Raw genomic sequence first — 24977 nt, 5'->3', positions numbered from 1 at the left:
GATTCCTACGTAAAAAGGTGACATCAGCTAAACAGGAGCTCGTCCTGAGACATTAAAATTCTACGGCTGTAGAAAGCTGCACTGGCTGGTTTTGTGTGTCAACTTGACACAGGCTGGAGCTATCACAGAAAAAGGAGCTTCAGTTGGGGAAATGCCTCCACGAGATCCAGCTGTAAGGCATTTTCTCAATTAGTGATCAAGGGGGAAAGGCCCCTTGTAGGTGGTACCATCCCTGGGCTGGTAGTCTTGGGTTCTATAGGAGAGCAAGCTGAGCAAGCCAGGAGAGGCAAGCCAGTAAAGAACATCCCTCCATGGCCTCTGCTTCAGCTCCTGCTTCCTCGCCTGCTTGAGTTCCAGTCCTGACTTCCTTGGTGATGAACAGCAGCATGGAAGTGTAAGCTGAATAAACCATTTCCTCCCCAACTTGATTCTTGGTCATGATGTTTGTGCAGGAGTAGAAACCCTGACTAAGACAAATGCCGTCTGGTTTACCACAGGTGCTGTGGATACTGGACTTTGGCAAATGTCCCCAAGCAGGTGTGCACACCTGTCAGCCTACTGTGTGCAAGGCATGGAACACCCAAAAAGACATCACCCCTGCCCACGAGGAGCTTACGGTTCATGTTCACAGGTACAATATGATGACCGTAAGACATTACCACTTCAATGAGAACAGGACACCCAATGTGTGTTGACCCACCTTGTTAACTAAGGAAGAATTAATTCTATTAACCAGCCAGGTAAATGTCCGCCCGTAAACGGCCTTTGCCATGGCGTCTCTGGCGTAAACAGAGAGTTCTACTGTCAACGGGCATATCACCTGGAAAGAAGGGTAAGGGACGCCATTACAGACAGGAAAAGCCACTCCCTCAGTGTCCACATCAGTCTCTGTCAGTGACTGAGCATAGAACACAAGTTAGGAGACCAGGACCCAGACACAGGCCTGGTGTGTGTGGGCTCAGCTGGGGCAGAGTGGGAGCACTAAGGAGACATCCAAGTCCTGGTGCAGGCTGAGAGTGACGGGTGCCGTAAGGACAGCTGTGAGGCTGAGACAGGTGATCAGGGAAGGGCCCCTGATTCAGGGGGTCTGGGGGCTGAAGGGTGGGGGACAGGGAAAGGTGTCCCAGCAGAGGGAACAGCACGGGCACATGCTCACCCTGTGAGGAAGGGTGCGGCAGGGGCGAGGCATGTGGGGAGTTGGGGTAAGGGGTGAGTGGATGGGGGGTAAGGGGTAGGGATGGGTGTAGGAGCTGTGGGTAGAGGGATAAAGATGGAGGGTAAGAGGCAGGGATAGGGGTAAGGGCTGGGAATGGGGTAAGAGGTGGGGATGAGGAGTTAGGGACAAGGATGGGGTAAGAGGTGTGGGTAGAGGGGTATAAGGTAGAGATGAGGGGCTAAGGGGTGGAGTGGGGTAAGGAGTGGTGTGTGTGTGGGAGGGGAAGACACCGTGATAGAGCTGGGATGGTTTAATGTAGGCTGGTAGGACAGGAGATGGAGGCATGGGTGCAGGGACATGGGGTTGGGACCCCAGCAAGAGCTGAGCCACTCAGGGCCTGCTGGGCTGGGTTAGAGGCTCTGTTACCCACAGAGGACACCAGAGTGCTGTGGCTGGGTCAAGCAGCCATGGCAGGGGCCTGACATCTCCCCTGCCCTGTGTTGTTACCTCTTCTGTTTTGGCTTCAATCTTCCTGTGAGTGAGAGCTTCCAGAAGAACAGCCGGGCAGACCCCCAGGAGCTGCGTGAAAACATTCAGTCGTCATTCAGAGACAATACGGAGCCTGTGGCCTCTCTGGGTTCAGGGTCACCCACCCTCCCTCACTGCTGTGCTTTAGGGCAAAGGGGGCCTCACTGGGCCAGCTATGGCGGTACCTTCCCGTAATCTCCACACCCAGGATGATTGCAAGTTCAAGGCCAGGCTAGGCTGCATAATGAGGTCCCATCACAAAACCAAACCAACCAAATCAAAGAGCAACAGGCTCGCTGGTCGAAGCTCTAACCCTCCTAACCGTGAAAGAGTGTGGTACTGATCATTTGCACCGCGGTGGACACCTGGGGTTCAGACTCTGCACCCCACCCTCTGAGCTCATCAGCGAAGGAAGGTCACCTTGGCAATCCACTTGATTTCGTGGGTATCCGGGACGCTGGCACAGCCTTGTTTGTCCCCCTTGAAACAAATGTTGCCCAGGTGTAGGACACTAGCGATGATCCCAAAGAGGTTCTAGATATGTGGGCAGGCAGGGGACAGCAACAGAGGGGTCAGCACCACCTCCTCGACAATTGACGGTGATATGTCCCTCCCCTGAATCCCAGCCCAGTTCACAGAGCCACCTCGATAGTAATGGACCCTGGTCACTTTCCAGTGCTAATTATCTTAATGGGGGTGGTGGGGGAAGGGAGTCACTAAGCCTCCAGCACAAAATATAAACACATAAACATTTTGTAAAAGCAGTTTATAGCCAGCCAGCAGTGGTGCACACCTTTAATCCCAGCACTCAGGAGGCAGAGGCAGGCAGATCTCTCTGAGCTTGAGGCCAGCCTGGTCTAAAGAGCTAGTTCCAGGACAGCCAACACTATTTATAAAACAAACTTGCAGCTAGTGTATGCCTGTAACCCCAGCACTTGGATGGCCAAGGCAGGGGATTACTAGTTCCAGGACAGCCTGGGTTACATAATGAGACCACCCTGTCTCAAACAAAACCAACCAACCAACCTGACAGGTAAGCCACTTAATTTGCCAAGAGCATGGCCTCAAATCTTATCATAATTTTATAAGACTACGTTTTGGTTCTTAAAAGATGAACAGAGTTATAATCAAAACAGAAGAAAGTGACAAGATTCTATTCAATGTTTACCCATGATGCAATTCATTTTAAAACTGAAGAGTAAGTAAAGAGTCAATGTGCAAGTCCAATGGATATAAATCGAGACTGGACTTCAACTGGTCCAATGGAGGACCACATCACCCAGGGAGGACCACATCACCTGGGGAAGATCACATCACCTGGGGAGGATCACATCGCCCAGGGAGGACTACATCACCCAGGGAGGACTATGCTACCGGGTCTAATTGAGGACCATATAACCTCTCTCTATACAACACTGAAGAAACTTAAGCTGACAGAAAAGGGGCAAAATGCTCATTTACTATTGGAATAGGCTATGTTCGATCTTTTAAAAAATACTCGAGGCATATTTATACTTCATAGTCTTCATTATTTAACTCAAAGTACTTGTGTTACAGGGTGCTCTATCTTTTACCTGACATATGTTCGTGTGTATGCATGTGCGTGTCCATGTTTGTGTGCATGGAACCGAGGACAATTTGGCAGTCACCTCATGGCCATCAAAATCCACCTTTTGTTTGGTTATTTTTAGTTCCTCTAGGTTGGCTGGCCAGTGAGCCCAGGGACCCCCTTCCACTGCTTCCTCCTTGCTGGGATCTCCTGACTTGGGGGGGGGGCTAGAGAGAGGACTCTAACTTCTCACCCCATGCTGCTCTCTCTAGCAGAGGACCTGGGTTCAGATTCCCTAACACTCACAAGATGCCTCTCAACTACCTGTAACTTCAGATCCAGGGGATCCGCCGCCCTCTTTTGGCCTCTGTGGGCATCAGGCACACATGTGATCTATAGACGTCGATGCAGGCAAAATACTCATCTATATAAAATAAGTCTATTTTTTAAAAGATTTATTTATTTATTTATTATATGTAAGTACACTGTAGCTGTCCTCAGACACATCAGAAGAGGGAGTCAGATCTCATTACGGATGGTTGTGAGCCACCATGTGGTTGCTGGGATTTGAACTCCTGACCTTCGGAAGAGCAGTCGGGTGCTCTTACCCACTGAGCCATCTCACCAGCCCAAAATAAGTCTTTTTTTAAAAAGACTTTTATTATTATTATTTAGCAGTGGGTCCCCTGGAACTGGTGTCTTAAGGGGTTCCCAGCCACCTGACATGGGTGCTGGTTACCAAACTCGAGTTGTCTGCAAGAGCAACAAGTGTTCTTAGCTGCTGAGCTGTCTCTCCAGCCCCTACACGTGGCTTTTGATGCGGGTTCTAGGGCTCACTCTGCCGACTGCACCATCCCCCTGGCCCTGGTTTGGACCTTTATTTGCTGAGTCCAGTGGTCCTACATCAACCAAGCCCCAAGAAAACACGGTGGCTACCCACCCAGAACCCCAGGGCCTTTACCTCAAGGTCGGCTTCAGTGAAACCAATGACAGAAAAGGCACCACACACGGTTTCCCAGTCATTCTTGTCACTGATGGGCGACTCTCTGGCACAATGACCCTGTGATACGATTGGATCGGTTAGTGGCATTTTAAGGACAATGGAAGATGCAGACGCTGGTTCCTAGCTCAGTTCAGAACCCTAAACTGTAGATAAGAAGGTGTTAATCTACCTAGAGATCATTTTTTTTCCAGTTTTATTTGGTAATTTATGTTTAAAAATCCCTGTGTGAGAAAGCTACTGAACTATATTTTCAGGACCTGTTTTTCTTTTCTTTTCTTTTTTTTAAAGATCTATTTATTTTATGTATCTGAGTACACTGTCCTTGTCTTCAGACAAACCACCATGAGAGGGCATCGGATCCCATTACAGATGGTTGTGAGCCACTATGTGGTTGCTGGGAATTGAACTCAGGACCTCTGGAAGAGCAGTCAGTGCTCTTAACTGCTGAGCCATCTCTCCAGCCCCCAAAATCACCTTTTCCTTTGCAGTTTGGCCACATACCTGGAAGGTGTTTGTCTAGTTGGGATTATGCTGACCCATGAAGAGAAACAGCGGGGCTTACATTTGGAAGATGGCTGTGATGCCCTCGGGGATATTCAGGGACGCCCTCCTCACTGTAGGGATAGACTGGAGGCCGCCCCACTGAAGGAGAGGCTGTGTGCACTTACAGACTGGCAGGCAGTAAGCAATGGTGGGATCAGGGTTCTCAATGAATTGTGAGTGTTGGCTTCTGTACTGGCTAGTTTTGTGTCAACTTGACACAGCTGGAATTATCACGGAGAAAGGAGCTTCAGTTGAGGAAATGCCTCCATGAGATCCAACTGTAAGGCATTTTCTCAATTAGTGATCAAGGGGCAAAGAGAGCAGGCTGAGCAAGCCAGGGGAAGCAAGCCAGTAAGGAATATCCCTCCATGGCCTCTGCATCAGCTCCTGCTCCCTGCCCTGCTTGAGTTCCAGTCCTGACTTCCTTGGTGATGAACAGCAGTGTGGAAGTGTAAGCTGAATAAACCCGTTCCTCCCCAACTTGCTTCTTGTTCATGATGTTTTGTCCAGGAATAGAAACCCTGACTAAGACAGCTTCTAAATAAGTAACAGAGCTACCAACATCACATTTTAAATTTCACACACTTATTTATCATGTGTGTACACGCGTGTGGACAGTGTATGCCAGGGTGCATATGTGGAGATCAGAGACAGCCGAGCAGGGGTTGGTTCTCTCCCTTTGCAGTGTGGGAGCCAGGGATACACTTCAGGTCCCCAGGCTTTGAGGCAAGTGACTTTTTTTCCTCAGTCTGTGCTGCTGGCCCAACAATGTCACAATTTAAAGAGGAAACGGTATAGACATTCTAAAATTTGTCTTGCATTTGGGGTACGAGGGGTTCCGGTTTGCTGGTTGCCTGAAGGTGCATCATCTTGAGATATTTCTGGGTTATATACAGCATCCGCCAAAGAATCAGCCAGAATAAAACTCACAGTTTTAGAAAACAGAGTTCCACGTCTGTGAGTTCTATATCCTCACAGGCGACCAAAAATATTCAGGTAAGTGGCGTCTCACTGGGCATGTGCAGACTTCTCTTTTTTCTTATTCCCCTAAACAATGTTCTCTGTGTGCACATTTTCCGAGTCTGTGCGTGGAGGCCCACGCTGGGTCTCTTTCTTGATCACCCTCCACCTTACTTTTGAGACAGGGTCTCTGACTGACCATGGAGCTCATGGATTTGATTAGACCGGAAGGCTGGAAGGAGCCTCGAGGGTCCTCCCTCTTCTTCCTCACTTTTGATGTGGCAGCAAGGGCTTCAAAATCAGGTTTCCCATGCTTGCGTGGCAAGCACTTTACTGACTGACCCATGTCCTCCGCCCCCATAACCACCTGGAACAGCATTTGCATCGTATTTGGACCTGGGGACAACTTACATGTATGGGAGGATACATAGGCCATATGCAAACACTTCGTCATTTTATATAAAAGACTCAAACATCCCTGGATGTTGCCCCCACTCATGAGGGGTTCTGGAATGGGTCCCATGGGACCTGAGCAGCTGTCCCTTCCCATATGACATCTGTTCCTGCTTCCTTCAGGCACAGCATATCCAGCAGACCTGTCCCTCTGAGATCTGTCCCACTTGGTTTAGAGCAGTGCAAAGCACAATACAATCTGAACAGTTCCCTGGCTTTGTGGGATAGCAGTTGTGGGGTATCACGGAATGGAGTCAAAACAAACACACACTAGCAAATTGCTAAAACTGTTCGCAAACCTAGTAGCATATATGGATTTGATTGAAGCAGTAGGTCCAAGAAAAAATTCTATAAGAAAGGTGTGTGTGTGCATCTGTGTCTCTGTGTGTATGCATGTGTCTCTCTGTGTGTCTGTACCTCTGTGTCTCTTTGTGTATGTATGTGACTCTCTGTATGTCTGTGTCTGTATCTCTGTATCTGTGTGTCTCTCTCTGTGTATATGTGTCTCTGAGTCTCTCTCTCTCTGTGTGTGTCTGTATCTCTGTGTGTCTCTGTATATATGTATCTCTTTGTGTGTGTGTATGTGTATGTCTATCTGTCTGTATTTCTGTGTGCATGTCTATATCTCTGTGTCTGTCTGTGTATATATGTGTGTCTCCGTGTGTGTGTTTGTGTGCCTGTGTCTCTGTGAATCTCTAGAACAGAGATGTGATGCTCAGAGGGAAGAGAAGTTGCCTGGGGAAATGAGTGAGGTTTCTGTCATTTTCCCTGCTGATCACACACAGAGATGACAGAGACCACGTGGCCATGCTGGGAAAATCAGGTCCTTAAAAAGAAACGTAAAACCAACCAAGTCCTCTGTTCTGAGGACCAGCTGCCAGCTCATCACGATTCTTTGATCCTTTTCAGCTTTTTAAGTCATTCAAGCTTTTCCCCTAAGGGCTTGCTTGTCTGTTGTCTTTCTTTCTTTCTTTCTTTCTTTCTTTCTTTCTTTCTTTCTTTCTTTCTTTCTTTCTTTCTTTCTTTCTTTTTCTTTCTTTCTCTTTCTCTGTCTCTCTGTCTGTCTCTGTCTCTCTCTCCCCACCCCCACCCCCCTGCAGCCCAGGCATCTCCGAACCCTGTCTGCAGAAAAAAACCAAAGCCTGGAAGCTAAACGCTGAAGGTCCATCAACAACGCTAGCTCCCAGGCCCCCTCGAGGGACCGGCTGGAATTGCTTCCCGTTTGCAGCTGAGCTCTCAGAGGGCAGAGAGAGATTTCAGATCCGTTGATGTGGGCAGAGAGGAACGGCCATGCCTGTCACGGTCCACCCCAGCAGCTAACTATGTGTTAGCTAGCCTTGGCTATGTCTCAGATCTAAGAGAAGGATGTGTGGCCCTGGGACTCAAAACCGGGACCTTCCCACTCGGGAAGGGCTGAATCTAAATATTCGAAGGTGAGCTCCAACATCTGTTTCTTCACCTAGTGCTGGGTTTCGAACCTAGGGATTTGTGTGCAAGAGGCCACTGCTCTCTACCCCTGGCGGTGCTCTCTTTGTTTCTAAGGTTGTTCAACTGGTTCTAACTTCTGCGAGGAACTAGACACTGGGCTGCCTTCCTGAGATGAGATGGCTGTCAATCAGGAGAGAAGATGTGTTAGTTTGCTTGCTTGTGCCAAGCTTCACGGGAGAGAGTGCAAGCAGAGCATCAGACACCCCTGGCCCCGTCCTCCCAGAGGCCACCGAAGCCGGTTACTGGTCTTTCCAACCTGCGAGAGGTACTTGTAGAGCTGGGGGTCTCGCTCGAGTCCCAGGGAGGAGAGGCGCTCCGCTCCACCGCCCGCTAGCAGCTGGTAGAAGATGTGGAAGTTCCGCTCGCCGTGGTTTTGATAGACGACTCGGGACTTTTCGATCAAGTAACTGATGATGTGGCCGCCTACAGGTACACCCTTCAAAACAGAACAAGATGCAGGTGACCGCCCCGGCCAGGCCCCTCCCATTGCAGGCCCCTCCCGTTGCAGGCCCCTCCCACTGCAGTAGCCTAGGTGGCTTTTGCAAGGGGCAGGGGAGAGAAGGGGAGAGTCTCGGTCATCCAGATTAACTTCAGCTTTACTGTGTAGTCCAGGCTAGCCCTGAACTCATGTTCTTCCTGCCTGGTCTCCCAAGCACTAAAATTACAGGGACGCATGGTGACCAATGTGGCAGCTTTACAATCTGAATGAACAGCAATCTCTCGGGGTCAAAGGTTGATTTTTTTCCTTAGGCTCAGTTTTTGCCCAGTCTGAGATCGGGGACATATTTTCTCTACTTGTTTTACTGTTTAATGTTCCAGACTATGGTCCAGCCTGCTAATTTTAAAATAACATTTGTATTTATTGTTGTGTATATGTGTGCTCAGGGACGCACGCACGCACATGTAGATCGGAGAACAACCGTCAGGGTTTGGTTCCCTCTTCTCCCTCCCCACTCCGTAGTGGTTCCTGGGGTCTAACCTTGGCCATCGGGCTTGTGTAGCAAGTGCTTGTACATACCAAACCATCCTGCCAAACCCACATTATTTAATTTCTGTATGTGGTGTGAGGTCAAGGCCTTCTAACCTCATTAACAACACTCTGAATCAATAAAAGCATCACTCGTTGGAAAGGGGACCGCGTCTCTACTGAATCGCAGTAGTGATTTTTTTTAAATTTTATTTTATGTATATGAGTACACTGTCACTGTCTTCAGACACAGCTGTGTGGCACACACTCACATATATAGATACAGATTTTTAAAAATTAGATATTTTAATCACATTTGTATAGCTGTGTATGTGTTGGGAGGGGGAAGGCGCATGTTCCTCAGTTGGGTGTGTAGGTCAGAGGATCAGTCATGTGCAGGAGGAAGATCCCCCCTCCCAACATGTGGCTTATGTGGGGATTGAACTCTGGACATCAGGCAGAGCAACAAGGGACTTTATCCACTGAGCCATCTCCCCAGCCCCTCAATTCCATAGTTATCTAAAGGCCTCAATAAGTTACCACAGTTCTACCTCTTGATGGTCAAGAATCACAGCTGACAATGCTGGGTGTGGGTGGAGACGTGGATGGTTAGGACCCCACACATTTAGGTTCTCTGGTTCACGGTGAGCCCATTAGAAAATGACCATTGCTCTAACATAGGCTCCTGTGTAGTAAAGTTGTTGTTACATAACCCAGTGTTCTGTGGCACAGAACCCAGCATTCAGGAGGCTGAGGCAGGAGAATAGCCAAGAATTTGAAGCCAGCCTGGACTTTGTAGTGAGTTCCAGGCCCATCTGGGCTACAGTGTATATAACTACATTGTATCTATAATTACCATTGCATAGTATATGTTACATCTTGGCTTTCCACAGTCAGCATGATACATTAAGGAAACCTATTTGCTGTAGACAAAGCTGTCCACCTTTAAAAAATTATATCTGGGGGGGTAGGGGGGAAGCATGCTCACGCCACAGAACTTGTGTGGAGGTGAGAGGACAACTTTCAGGAGTGGGTTCTCTCCTACCACGTGGGTCTCAGTGATCAAACTTAGAGCCTCAGGCTTTGAAGCAGATCCCTTAACTCGATGTAGCCCAGGCTGGCTCAAATCCATGGCTATCCTGCCTCAGCCTCCTATGTGTTGGGATAGTGTGCCACAATGCTTGGATGTACTCTTGATAACATGGGCACAGCTTTAGTATACAGGAGTCTATGTTAGAGCAATGGTCATTTTCTTTCTTTCTTTCTTTCCTTTTTTTTTTTTTCTTTTATTGGTTTTCTGAGACAGGGTTTCTCTTTGTAGCCCTGGCTGTCCTGGAACTCACTCTGTAGACATGGCTGTCCTCAAACTCAGAAATCCACCTGCCTCTGCCTCCCAAAGTGCTGGGATTAAAGGCGTGCACCACCACTGCCCAGCACAATGGTCATTTTCTAATGGGTCCTAATGGGTGTGGGTTCCTAGCCATCCATGTCTCCACCCACACCCAGCATTCTCAGATGTCATTTTTGACCATCAAGAGGCAGAACTATGGTAACTGGCTCAGAGGCAAAGTGCTCTCCAGTGTAAGAGCCTGGGCTGGGATTCTCAGCCCATGTCTGTAGTTCCAGCACTCTTTCTTTTTTTTTTTTTTTTTTTTTAGGTTTTTCGAGGCAGGGTTTCTCTGTATAGCCCTGGCTGTCCTGGAACTCACTTTGTAGACCAGGCTGGCCTCGAACTCAGAAATCCGCCTGCCTCTGCCTCCCGAGTGCTGGGATTAAAGGCATGCGCCACCACGCCCGGCTCCAGCACTCTTTCAATGGGATGGGAAGTAGTGATTCCCAAGGAGCTCACAGGCCAGGTAGCCTGACACACACAATTCTGAAAGGAGACCATGTCTCAAACAAGGTGGAAGGTGGGGACACCAGAAATTGTCCTGTGACCTCCACGACGGTGTCACGCTACATGCTCATGAATGCAGCCGTATGCACTTGCAGGCTTGAGCACACACACACACACACACACACACACACATACAATTTAACAAATTATCCTGACCTGTGTTTTTCCCACTGTTTGGGTCAATAACGCCCTTCTGTGGGTTGCCTTAATGGGGTTCCCTAGAGCATACATGGGGATTTCAGCATACCTGGAAGTCGAACTGTATGTCCATGTACTTCCCAAATCTGCTGGAGTTGTCGTTACGGAGGGTCTTGGCATTTCCGAAAGCCTGTGAACACAAATGCCACACAGATTCACTTTGGCTCACTATGCTTGGCAAGTCCCTGCCCCCACCCCCAAATGACATGCTCATGGAGGACAGTAGGAGGAGCTAGGGAGGGAAGCCACACATTGTCTTCTAAAAAAAAAAATAGTCATTAAGTTCAGAAGATACAATCCTAATGCCATATTTGGGCACAGGAAAAGCAAGGACGAGACCTCTCTAGAACCTCTGAAGGATGGATCTATTAGAAATGATCCAGAAGGGTATGTGACCCTCAGTGCCCTGTGACTGACAGCTTATCACCCCACCTTCTCCTCACACCCAAGGGCCAATTGCAACTCACCCCACCCCCCCAGCCTGGGTATCTCCTACAGATGGGGCAGCCACATGGGAGACAGTGACTTGTTCTGGATCAGTCAGCAAATTGACACATTGTCACAGTAGAAGCGACAACCCAGATGATTCTGATTCCAGGGAAGTACAAGTCCCGTGTGCTTTACAGCTTACTAATCCCCCGTGACCCCCGTTCTAGTGCTGTTCATCCCACTAGATCCCCAAGAGCTCTGAAGAGTCCGGTACTCTGAACAGACACATTCCTGATCTGGGAGCTTGGGCTCTGTGTCCAAGGGCTTGGCTGAAGCCTGCTGGATTACATCCAAGCCTGCCTCTGCGGTCATATCCCTCGCTGTGACAATGCCCGTGAAGCTCCTGTCCTTGGTAGTCACATGCTTAGTTTTCCTGCTATACCTGGGCAGGAGACTGCTTTTCCTTGGGGGGGGGGGGCTTCCTGGAAGCCACTCACCTCCAGGACTGGAATGGAGAGCAGCAGCCTGTCTCGGGCTATTTGGAGCGACTCGGTCATCGGACAGGTCACCGCGAAGTACTGGAGGATCTTCTTGGAGGCCTCTGTCTTCCCAGCTCCGCTCTCTCCAGAAATGAGGATGAAGTGGTTGTTGAGCTCTGAGCACATCATGCGATAGGCATTGTCGGCGATGGCGTAGCTGGGGAAGGAGCGGACAGAAGCACGCTGCTTCTCCATGCTGCTTGCTCGCCCTGACTCTAATACCTACTGGGCAAAGAGACAGAATCCCCTGCCTCCGGGAAACCATGGCTAGAGTGGCTCCTCTGGGATTGCCTGAGTGACCTGGTACCAAGAATATTAGCTGACAGACTTAGTAACACAAGTTAAAAGCAAAGGACGTGTTTTTCAAATCTAGCCATGTGGTGGTTGGTGGAACTTGACAGACTCTAGAATCACACTCGCGGGAGATGGGGCTGCCTGTGGAGACTAAGGTGAGAAGAAGGTTGGCCAACCACAGGCCCCATTTCCTGCCCGGGATCTTGGACCGTGTGACTGGAGACAGAGAGCAGAGCAGCAGGGAACCTTCAGCACTCCCTGCCTCCTGGCTATGGGTGCGGTGTGACCAGCTGCCTCCTTAACTCTCCACTGTGGTGGACTCTGCCCTTCAGCTGTCAGCCAGGATAGATCCTTTCTCCCCTAAGCTGCTTTTGTATCTGAGCACAACAACAGAGAGTAACTAAGACAGCCTAATTGATTTGCTCCTAGCGATTGGCTCCTAAGGCTTTATGCATCTTAAACACAAAACACAACCTACTACCGAGCTGCAATAAAACCCCACCAAATTTATTTTTTAAATACATTTACATTTCTTCTGAGAATAAGCCAGATGCTCAATTACATCCTTGTGGGACATTCTATTCCGTGTACACAGACACAGCATCTTGTCCGAGTATTCAATGGCTCTATGAATGGTAAAATACTGGTTTCTCTTTTTCTCAACACCTAGGGTGCAGGGGAAACAAATCTCCCCTTGTGCATGAGGTGAAGCTACCAGAAGCATTTTATTCTCAGGCTCATCATCCAAACACAACGCTCTCCTGAGAGCTGGTGAGCTCAGGGTTCAGTAGTGGAACAATTCCCAGTGCTGATGAGAGAGGGAAAAAAATCTATAGAGGCTTTAAGAAGAATGGCTTTGCCTCCAAGACAGATGAGGCCAGAACAGAGCCACAAGTCCACAGCCTAGTGAAGCACAAGGCTCAGCAAAAGCACAGTGTGCAGAAAGATAGATGAGGGCAGAACAGACCCACAGTCTCAGCTAAAACTCCAGGCTCAGCAAAAGCAGTGTGCAGACTAGGCAATGCTCAGGGGTCCTTAGCTGCAGTGACATGCTGTCACCAGTAGGTGGCACCACAGCAGCCACATCTCAGAGGAGATTGCTCTCTAGCCACATGGATTTCTGAGGTTCCACAAAGAGCCCTCCTCTTGTCCACTTAGGCTGAGATGCAAAAGCGACCCGCTAACATTATCCGCTGCTTTGACATGCAAGAGTGCAGAACCTAAGGCAATCAATAATGGAGGTAAGAGGATGGATAGATGGTTGGTTGGTTGAGTGGGTGGGTGGGTGGGTGGATGGATGGATGGATGGGTGGATGGATGGATGGGTGGGTGGATGGATGGATGGATGGATGGATGGATGGATGGATGGGTGGGTGGGTGGATGGATGGATGGATGGATGGATGGGTGGATGGATGGATGGATGGGTGGATGGATGGATGGATGGATGAATGGTGGATGGGTGGATGGGTGGATGGATGGATGGTGGATGGATGGATGGATGGATGGATGGGTGGGTGGATGGATGAATGGTGGATGGGTGGATGGGTGGATAGGTGGATGGGTGGATGGATGGATGGATGAATGATAGATGGATGGATGGATGAGTGGGTGGATGGATGGGTGGATGGATGGGTGGATGGGTGGGTGGGTGGATGGATGAATGGTGGATGGATGGATGAATGGTGGATGGATGGGTGGATGGATGGGTGGAGGGATGGGTGGATGGGTGGATGGGTGAATAGGTGGATGGGTGGATGGATGGATGGATGAATGATAGATGGATGGATGGATGGATGGGTGGATGGGTGGGTGGGTGGATGGATGGTTGGTTGAGTGGGTGGGTGGGCAGACTGGATGGTATGAAGAAGAATGGAAGAAGGAAAAATACAGAATGAGAAAAACAGAAATTGGACCTGACCCTGGAGAAGCTACTTACACGTGTGGTGGTAGTTCAAAGAAGTTGACTCCTTGGTAAAGTTCCATCTGGCTGGCAGTATAGATTCCCAGCTCCTGGTACGGGTTCACAGACACAAGCAGTGTCCCGATGTATGTCTGAAGGAAGGGACAATGTCATATGTGAGGAACTGAGGGTACAAGTAGTGTCCCACACTCTGACCCCCAGGCCCTGACTGCCGGTTGGGGATGTGATCCAACAAATGTCGGATGTGTGCACTCTGCTGAGAGGAAGCTTGTGTGCAGGGGTTGGGGGTTGGGGGTGGGGTGGGAGCAGACAGGCAGCTTAGGCACAAGACTGTGTTAGAAAGCCATTCAGAGGTGTGCAGAGGGCAACAATCAGGAAGGCTGCATTAGTTTGTTTGCAGGTTTCCTTTGAGGAATGGACATCTGCACAGAAGCTTGAAGGATGAAGAGCCAGTCATGCCCAGGAAGTGAGCTTTAGGATGAAGGGTCCAGAGGGAAGGCTGACAGCCCTCAGCCAGTGCAGCTAGAGGCCACGGGCATGAGGAACTGGGAGAAGGGAAAGGCAGAGAGAAGACGCTGGCTGGCCACATGGCCTCAGCCGGCAGGAGTGGACATTTCATTTTGAACACAATGGGCGAGGGGATGTGCTTTCTCCGGTGAAAAGAGGAGGAGCCTGCTACTATCTCATGAATGAATGTCCCTAGGTGGAGTGCAGGGTCCCAGTTAATGCTCCACAGTCCTCTCCATGAGCCCTGGCTGAACTCGAGGGCAAGCTTGCTTACCTGCGCTCTAGAACCCCACACAAGCCCACCCCAACACTTCTCCAGGCTTCCACTGTTCATCTTCCATCTACCACTGACGAAGCAGGGACTGCTACTCTTGGAAAGCAATCATAAACAGAGCGTCTAAGGTCTTAATGTCAAACAGAAATATGCGGGTCCCTTTGAAAATACATGGGGTGTTTTCAGATTCTGAATTTGCTGCTTCACCCCACAGAGGGGCAGAAGTCTCTATCATGAGTGCTCAAATTGTTCCTACCAATGTCTCTAGTCACTAGGACAAAAATCAGCTGGAGGCCTGGACAGAGAGGAGTGTTTTGATTCAAAAACATGAAAAAACAACCCCCCCCAAAACTCCATTCCTTTAATCAATGCGATCAATGACCTTGATGTCCAAAAGTGTCCCTGAAGTTTCCGCACTGAAACTGGTGACTTTTGGTCTAACCCTGATGAAACTGTTATTCTGTGTCATTTACACTTTGCTAGAAACTTTGTTTCATTTTTACAATTAAGGGTGATAATTCTGAAAGTCAGTGGATAGAACATATAATTAAAAAAATTTTTTTTTCTGGGCTGGTGAGATGGCTCAGCAGGTAAGAACACCCGACTGCTCTTTCAGAGGTCCTGAGTTCAGATCCCAACGGCCATGTGGTGGCTCACAACTATCTGTAACGAGATCTGACTCCCTCTTCTGGAGTGTCTGAAGACAGCTACAGTGTACTTACAAATAATAAATAAATAAATCTTAAAAAAAAAAAAGAAAAGAAAAGAAAATTTTTTCTGCCGGGCAGTGGTGGTGCACACCTTTAATCCTAGCACTTAGGAGGCAGAGGCAGGTGGATTTCTGAGTTCAAGGCCAGCCTGGTCTACAGAGTGAGTTCCAGGATAGCCAGAGCTATACAGAGAAACCTTGTCTCGAAAAACCAAAGGAAAAAAAAAAGAAGAAAAACCCAAAGAATTATTTTTTCTAATAACCTTGGATTCAACACATTGAATTACGATATATATATATTATATATAATATCTGAGTATGTACAATAATATGTTATTTTATTATTGTGATTATATATTAATATATAAACATATATATCTATTTCTCATTATAAGATAAATATTTTTGTTTCTGCTAGAGAACCTAAAGTCCTGTGCATACCAGGCAGGACAAAAGCAATCTTTTAGTAAAAAGCTGTTTTCTTGGTCCTTGAAGACTTAGCGGTATAGAAGTGATCTGTTACAGTCCTTGTCAGGCATCTATCCCCCTTGTTCCAAAAGATTCCTTTAAAGAATCCCCCTGTCCCAGATTTCGCTCAAAGATGCTGGGACTGTGTCTCTCCTCCAGACTTGGTTTTAAAACTGTTCCTGTCTGTGGGGATTGGCTGCGAGGCAGCCTCTTGACCCAAGACAGCCAGTGTGAGCCAGCGCCTGATCTGGACCACCTAGGGTGGCTCCTGGAAGATGCTGCTTTCTTCTTGTAATGACGCTAAACTGAGGAACTGACTGTCATCCTGCCACTCAGCAAAGAACAGTTACACCAGGAGGAATCAGCCTCAGAAGAAGGCAGAGCAGCAGCGGCTGCCCGAAACCTTGGTCTGTTCCTGTATTCTCAAGCTAGGAAAATGAGGGAGTATCATCTCTCCCCTGTGGCTCATGTCTGTCTCGGCTGAGTGCGCCCCCTACAGGCCCTTTGTGGCTATGTCAGTGGTGCGGTCCTGCCAGGTGGTCCATGCTGTGCACCGAGGGGGACAGACAGACAGACAGTAAAGGCAACTGGGTAACGGCTACTGTACATAGATGAGGTTCTCTCGGAAACGCTTGCGAAGATTCTCCAGGAAGGCGGACTCGCTGGTGTAAGCATCCAATAGCACAAAGTCCTGCACTCCAACCTTGTCCCTGGCGGTGAGCGCCCCTTCCATGTGCAGGCGGATGTGTTTCCGCCTCACTTCTTCTTTCTGTGGGGAACAGAGCAGTCCTCAGCAGGTCACATTACCAGAAATGTCCTCGGTAGTTTATTTATCCAGAACCGTCCTTTGTGGATCTGGCGCCCGCCAGGAAACAGAGATGCTTAAACCCTGAGAATAAGCTGAGGTGAAGCTGACGCCAAGATATTCCAAGCACATCCTTCTGCTGGTGTTTTTATCATGCTTGTTCCATGCTTAGGTATGTTTGGATTCACAAATACTCACCGTTGTGTCAAGACTGACCACAGCATTCATTACGATAACACCCTATCTGGGTATGTAGCCAATGCGTGTGCACTGTGTACACACATGTATATAAATACGTGTGGATAACAAGCCATGGAGTCCAGGCCTGCATACCATGTATCAGTCTATAATGCCTTTATAGTAACAAAACTGAATGATGGTACATTTCTCAGATCATATCTACCATTCAATACCACATGACATATATGTGAGTGTGTATGTATTTTTATATATGTATATGCATGTGTTGTGTATGTATATATGTACTTCTATGGATATGTATGTTATATGTGTATTGTGTATATGTCTATATATTGTATATATATTTATATGTGTATATATATGTGTATCTTATATATGTACATATGTATATGAATTTATGTGTATGTGTATATTCTGTATGTATATGTGTATATGAATTTATGTGTGTATATATGTATTGTGTGTGTATATTGTGTGTTTATATATTTATATGCATATATGTGTGTGTTGTGTGTATATTGTATATATATATGTATATATTTATCTATATGTATATAAGTGTTGTGTGTATGTATTTATATGTGTATATTGTATGTATCTGTGTGTATCTATTTATGGGTGTGTATGTATATGTGATATGTATTTATGTGTGTATGTGTGTATATGTGTGTGTCTACTGTGTGTGTAGTGTGTGTATATCTATTGCATGTGTGTGTGTGTGTATTGCATGTGTGTGTAGACAGCAATGACAGCTGACAGAAACCCAGCACCTATTGTGTGAGACACTTCTTAAAGGTTCTTGGTGTCTCATCCATAGTAAATTCTAATCCTGTTCTGCTGAGGTCGATGAGGAAACAGGGTTGTTATAAACCATGGGCAAGATCTGCTAAAAGGCAGAATCGGTGGAGAAAGCAGCCTGGGAACCGAGAGATATTTCAGTTGGTAAGATGCTCGTCATGCAACTATGGAGATCAGAGTGTGAACCCCAGAACTCATGCAGAGAAGCTAGCATGATGGTGTATACACAGTCTCACACTTGGGAAGTGGAGGGCAGCAGGTTCCTGGGGTTTGCTGGCCAGACAGCGGACAAGGGAATCATGTCACAGTCAGATGGCATCTTACTTGTGCACCTCCTCCGTACAGCCAGAAACAAAGAAAATCCAGAGGTTAACAAGGAACAAGGAAGTTGTGTAGTGGTGGCCTTTAATCCCAGCACTTGGGAGGCAGAGGCAGGCGGGTTTCCGAGTTCGAGGCCAGCCTGGTCTACAGGGTGAGTTCCAGGACAGCCAGGGCTACACAGAAAAACCCTGTCTTGAAAAAAACCAACCAACCAACCAACCAAAACAAAACAAAAAAACAATGAACAAGGAAGAGCAGCTCCAGGTCATTACAACGGGCCTCTGGCGCCCTCTAGTGGTAAGAGAATAAACACCATGCTAACTTCAGGGAGAGTGTTCTTGACTGCAGAACAGACCTTGTTAAGGTCCTCCAGTAGCAGACACTCTTATGAAGAACAACAAAGATGGAGACTCACACAGTCACCCTGAAGTGACTGTTCAAGGGTTGGTGGCCGCTCAACAGTTAGGATAGCCTGCTGTGATTTCAGTTCCCAGCATCTTTGCCACCCTTCTGGCCTCCAAGGGCACCTCACACACAACTTAAAACTAAATAATAAAAAAAAAAAAAAATTAAGTTAGTTTGGTTTTGTTTTTGTAAAGTACAAGGACACGCATGAGAGGAAATGGGAGATTATTTCAAGGAATGGCAGCCCCGCATCTTAGCCCTCGGCTTATATTATGTGCACACACATACATGTAGTGTTTAGCCAGACATGCAATCTGTAAATTGAGGCACTCATAGGTCTATGAGTTTAAAATCAATAACTCTATTAAAAATAAATGAAAACAGAGTCTTTCAGCCAGAGGAAGGTAGAGAGAGTTCTCAGACGAGACCTGGGAAGAGATAAGAGTTAAAGAAAAGACAGGAATTAAGCTTAATCGACAAAGCATCTCAGAATTAAAGAAATACTAAAGACTACAGCTATGAAGGAGCTGTCCCTGGGATAGCATCTCCCTACAGTTCAGAGACTGCACAAGTATGAGACCCAGCTAAAAACTCAGGCACGGAGAAAATGGCTAGATTCGGATTCACTGAGGAACCCGGCCTCGAGGAGAAGCAGAGGGCATAGGGAATAGTGCGGCAGCCTCGGACTCTGCTTGGTTTGGGCTATGCACACAGCTCTCTCCTAATGATGCATTTGGCAGCCTGGGGCCCTGATCTGCAGGCACTATGCACACACACTCCACCTCTGAACGATGGGGCATGTCTCTCCTCCTAACGGCCATTAAACTTAGATTCTATTCAGTCACATTCCAGCAGTGTCTGGTGTGAGAGTAGGGGACACCGCCCCCTTCCTGCAGTGGCTTGGTGTGCATGCAATGAGGCAAACTGTGTCCTTCAAGAGAACTTTAGGGAGAATCCCTGGTTCATTTCATATGAACAGTCGGGCGTGCATGTGATTGAAATTCGATGCACTCTTTGGAGGAACATGAACAGTGAGCAAAGGCCTTCCTCATCCATGTACATCACCAAGCCTGATGATCTGAATTTGGTTCCTGGGCCCCACACAGTACAAGAGAACCAAGCCCACAAGTAGTTCTTTGGTCTACACACACACAAACACACAAACACACATACACACACATAGAAACATGCAACCACACATATACACTCACATGTGTACACTCACATATACACACAAGCATGCAAGCACACACACATACACACACACACAAACATGCAAACACATGCACACTCACACAGATTCACACACAAACATGCAAACACATACACACATACATGCACACACACACATTCACAAACATACAAACATGCAACCACACATATACACTCACACGTGAACACACACAAATATACAAACACTCACGCACATATACACACAAGCCTGCAAGCACACACACATACACACTCACACGTGCACACATATACAAACATGCAAACACGCCTATTCACACACACATACCACACACACATATGCAAACACATATATATTCATTCAGATTCACACACACACACACTACACAGAGCAAACACTTTAAAGCAGAGAACTATGCTGTTTCTAAAAATCAAACTCCTTTCAGTAAATGCAGTTTAAGCAATAACCTGGGCCTAAGTGCCCCATTTCCGTGACCTGCTGTCAATCACTTTTTCTGTGTAGCCTTGGCTAGCCTAGAACTCAATATGTAGACCAGGCTGGCCTCCACCTCATACAGATCCACCTGCTTCTGTCTCTCACGTGCTGGTTAAGAGTGTGCTCTAGAGTTTAGGATGAACTTTGTTATAGTTTCCCCAATAAAGTTCATCAGTGTCATTGAAAAAAAAAAAAAAAAGAGTGTGCTCTACCACAGTGTATTTTCTTTCTGAGCTGTCTAGCTCTTTCCTTTAAATAAAGTTTGTGTGTTCTTTCATGAATATATGTTGGCCTTTATTTCAGTTCCTTAAATAAAAGCCCAAGCATCCAGAAACATCTCACCCAGACCCAATTACAAATAGCAAGACAATGGGGGGGGGGAGCCACAGAGGAGGACTATAGCTTTATGGATGCACACACAGGGGTGTGGGGGAGGAGCGAACACCATAGCTCAGTAATAAGAAAAAAAAATCATTTAAAAATGGGCAAAAGACCCAAACAAGTGTTATTCCAAAGGGAAACAGATAAATAAATACTCAACATACAGTGTTCAAGGCCACTGGGAGATGCAACCCCAAACCCCAAATGATTCCACCAGAGGAGATCAGGTGAAGACCAATGCCACGGAATCCATGTGCGCCGTTTGTAGGAGAGGAAGCTTGGCAGTTTCTAATGAAGTCAGCCACATCTCTAGCCTTTGATCAATGCTTCCACCCCTAAGTGTTTACACAAGGGCAATGTAAACCCAGGTCCACAAAAGGCCGGAACACCAAGTTCAGCCGCCACACAGCTTCATTTAGAATGGCCTGGAACTGGAAGCAGTCCAAAGACCCATCAACCGAAGAATGGATGCAGCCCATTTGCACCGAAGACCGAACATGGCGATAAAAGCGGAGTAAAGGGTTCGAGAGAGCGTGGAAGACCCTCGCGGACATTGTGAAAGCACCCAGATACAAAAGAGCGTGCACCCGTGCGACTGCATTTGTGTGACTGTCTGGGGCAAGCAGAGCTAATCTACAGCGGACACTCAGAACAATTGTCGCCTGGTGGGGGCTTCCAGGGGAAGGACATCTGCGCGGCCATGGAAACTTTCTGTGCTCGATAGAGCTGTGAATCAGACACGTCGCTAACGTGTGTGGCTTTCAGCCTGAGTGTGCCTGATCGAGTCTTAGGAGATGGAGCCATAAAACTGAGGGAGTTTGGGGGATGGGGGAGAGATGGAAGCACACATAGAAACTCGGTGGCAAGTGGGGCTGTTTCGGGGATGCTATCCTGTTTGCATGATTTAAAAAAAAAAAAGTTTCTATAGCAAAAAAGTTAAGAAGAAAACAAAAACAATAATAAAATTGGCCAGCAGATGTCTCCCTATACTAGCTCACTAGAGCCAGAGGAACCCAATCTCTGCTCTTCCTTGCTCTCTTTTGGTCAATTGGTTTTTCAATTGGTCTTTTGAAATCAGAACCCAAAGAAGAGCTGATGGGCACTGAGAACCGAACTCAAGTCCTCTGGAAGAGCAGCAAGTGCTCTTAACCGCAGAGCCGACCCTCCAAGCCCCAGATGAACACTTCCTAGGAGGAGAAACTTCCCCATTGAGTGTGCAGCCACCACACAGTGCAGTACGGGAAGGCAGGCAGACACCTTCGGGGTTTGGGTGAGTCCGCATGGGGCCAACCCAGAGTCAGCCATGAGCTCCATGGTTATCACAGGCCATGGATATCTGGTGTGTTTCTTCTCTTAAGTTAACAGTCCTCACTGACATTCAACTTAACCTAGTTTTCACTCCTGGGATTCTCCTAAGTGGATCCTGGATCCTTTGACACAGCTCACTGGTCTTCAAAAGCTTCCCCAGTTGCCGAGGAGCTATAGTTCAGGGGTTAGGAGCACCCACTGCTCTGGCAGAGGACCCAGGTTGAGGTCCCAGCCTCCACTTGGTAGCTCACGACCAGCTCCAGGGGATGTGACGTCCTCTTCTGACTTCCGTGGCCACCAGGCACACATGTGATGAATAGACACATGTGAAGGTAAAGTACTCATCATATACAAAATAAAATAAATAGGAGGAGGAGAGGGAGGGAGGAGGGAGGAGGGAGGGAGGAGGGAGGAGTAGGGACATGGGATATTTCAAGCTTATCTTACTTGACTTATGAACCTGATCTTGATTTGGGTTTCTCATTAGGAGGGTAGGTAGATGATGCCAGAGACTGGGGCACTTGCACACATATCTGCACATACACATTTGCACGCGCATGTGTACATGCACACACTGTGGACTTGTTAAGTCAGTTTCCAAGGTTCTTGCCATTCATCATACCAGTCTTGAAACTCCTCCCCTACCTCCCTAACTTAAATTCTAGATTAATGACCCAAGAAATTTCTCACTGGCTTCGTCCCATGCTATATATACAATAGTCTTAAAAATCAGTATTAGTTGGGCATGGTGGCTCACGCCTTTAATCCCAGCACTCGGGAGGCAGAGGCAGGCGGATTTTTGAGTTCGAGGCCAGCCTGGTCTACAAAGTGAGTTCCAGAACAGCCAGGGCTACACAGAGAAACCCTGTCTCGAAAAACAAAAAACAAAAACAAAAGACAAAACCAGTATCAACCCTGTTACCAAGGCAATTATTGAACACTTGGGTTTCTTAAGGAGTATTTGAAATGTATCCTTTGACTTCATACACAATGTATCATGATCCTATTGCCTACAACCTCCCACGCCTTCTCTTTTTATCCTCACATTTTTTAACCCACTGAGGTGTGGTTAATTAGTTCTCTCTCTCCCCCTCTCTCTCTCTCTCTCTCTCTCTCTCTCTCTCTCTCTCTCTCTCTCTCTCTCCCTCCCTCTATCTCCCTCTCTCTCCCTCTTTCTCTCTCCCTCTTTCTCTCTCTCTCCCCCCTCTCCCTCTCTCTCTCTTTCTCTCTCTCTCTGTCTCTCTCTCTCTCGGTCTCTCTCTCTCTCTCTCTAAGACAGTGTCTCAAAATATAGCAAAGCTGGTCCTAAGTTAGCAGTCTCCCTGCCTCAGCCTCCTGAAGGCTTAGGATTCCATAAATTTATCACCATGCCGGCAACAGTTTGGATTTTATGAGATATTTTTATTTGTTATTTTATGTGTATGAATGATTTGTCTGTAGACATGTCTGTGGACCACACATGTGCCTGGCACCCACGGAGGTCAAAAGAGGGCATTGGATCCCCTGGAGCTGGGGTTACAGGGGGCTGTGAACTGCTATGTGGTTGCTGGGGATTGAAACCAGGTCCTCTGCAAGAATAGCCATTGCTCTTAAACGCAAAGCATCTCTCCAGGCCCAACACTTTGGGTTTTAATCAGTTCTTTGTTCTCCAGACATACTACACCAGGCAGAACACAGTTCTGTGTTTTCAATTCCCTTGAGATAATTGATGTCTGTGGTTGGAGTGGCCACTAAATGCACATTTAACCATAAATCATCCCCCCCCACCAGCATCAGCAGCATCAGCAGCATCAGCAGCATCAGCAGCATCAGCAGCATCACTACCACCATCATCATGAGTGAGAGACCACAGCCTGCATGTGGAAGTCAGTAGATAGCCCTTTGGAGTCAATTTTTTCCTTCCACTGTGGGTTCCAGGGACGGAACTCAGGTTTGTAAGACTTACCCATTAAACACTTCTACCCGCTGAGCCGTCCTGGGACCCTAGTGTGCATGAGCACCTGAAACTCCTAAGCCTTCTACAGTGAGCCTGTTTGTTAAGAGGCAAATTCACATGGGAAGCACAATGAGAGACGACTCCTCCTTCTCCTCCTCCTCCTCCTCCTCCTCCTCCTCACCAAGGTGGCAACAATGTAACACATCAGAAAAGTCCAAGTGCTGGGGAAGAGGCAGAAAAGAGAGGCTCCACCATTAGCCCAGGGAACACAGATGGGTGTGGCCCCTTGACCGGCCTGCCAGCTTCTCTAACAGTCACTCGGTGACCCAGTGGGTTTGTGCTCTGGCAGGCTCCCAAGAGCAGGGGAAACATGATCATGTCGTGGTGAGGCTCTCATGACCCTGTTGACAGGAATGCCACAGAGAGGTGATTTCCATTTCACATTGATGGGAGCTTCATAAAACTATTTGTTTTTTTTTAAAGCTACTATTTTCAAGTGCAGATTAAAACTATTTATTTATTTTTATGTGTATGTGTGTATGTCTGAATGTATTCAAGAGGTCAGATGAGGTCACTGAATCCCTGGGCACTGGAGTTTATAGGCATTTGTGCACCACCATGTGGGTGCTGGGAACTGTACCAAGGTCTCCTGCAAGAACAGATGCACTTAACCGCTGAGCCATGTCTCCAGCTTCTGTAGAGCAATTGTTTTGGAAAGGGTGTAACAGGGTCGCGCGCCTTAGCACAACCGACTCCATGATGGAAATCCCACTCAGGATTAAGGGTCAGCGTGCAGCCAGCACCGCCTACACCACCACCACAACCAAAGGACTCAATCCGTCAAAATCCAGAGTCTAGGAAAGTTTCCAAATGCACTAGCCTTTTTTTCCATTAGCTTTTGTAGTTCTCCTGGCTAACTGTTCCTGTTAACTGAAGTATGTCAACCTAGAAGCTCACCCTGAGAAAGGCTCAGGCTACACTGGGATCCCAACATCTAGGGTGGCCGCTGGCCGGCTAATAAAGACTTCCTGTGGCAGGAACTCTGCCTGGGCTGTCCTCTCTTCTGCATCCCCACATCAAAGAGTGATGGTGTGCTCTCAATCACACAGTATACGGACATGAGTTAAACCCAGTGCATCTGAGTGGTTATCGCCAGCCTTAGATACAATCAAAGCCCAACAGATGAAGGACACTTGTCAACAATAAGAGCATAAAACCGATGTGGATTCTGATCAGTTTTAATGATCGGGA

General features: G+C 47.6%; 1 protein-coding gene across 1 annotated transcript in view; it reads right to left on the bottom strand.

Moving 5' to 3' along the window:
• Myo1h (myosin IH) overlaps positions 1-24977 on the bottom strand; it is a 73735-nt gene that overhangs the window by 30523 nt on the left and 18235 nt on the right. The window contains exons 2-10 of the mRNA XM_085837046.1: positions 16492-16653; positions 13942-14057; positions 11669-11867; positions 10792-10872; positions 7937-8116; positions 4195-4293; positions 2105-2218; positions 1664-1735; positions 701-820 (exon numbers count right to left, since the gene is read on the bottom strand). Of these exons, the coding sequence (XP_085693172.1) occupies positions 701-820; positions 1664-1735; positions 2105-2218; positions 4195-4293; positions 7937-8116; positions 10792-10872; positions 11669-11867; positions 13942-14057; positions 16492-16653 (1143 nt within the window). The remainder of the gene's footprint in view (positions 1-700; positions 821-1663; positions 1736-2104; positions 2219-4194; positions 4294-7936; positions 8117-10791; positions 10873-11668; positions 11868-13941; positions 14058-16491; positions 16654-24977) is intronic.

The sequence above is a fragment of the Mus caroli genome, unplaced genomic scaffold, assembly GCF_978045245.1.
Source record: "Mus caroli unplaced genomic scaffold, Mus_caroli_1 scaffold_4, whole genome shotgun sequence".
Lineage (NCBI taxonomy): Eukaryota > Metazoa > Chordata > Mammalia > Rodentia > Muridae > Mus > Mus caroli.
This window is presented reverse-complemented; position numbering and strand designations above follow the sequence as displayed.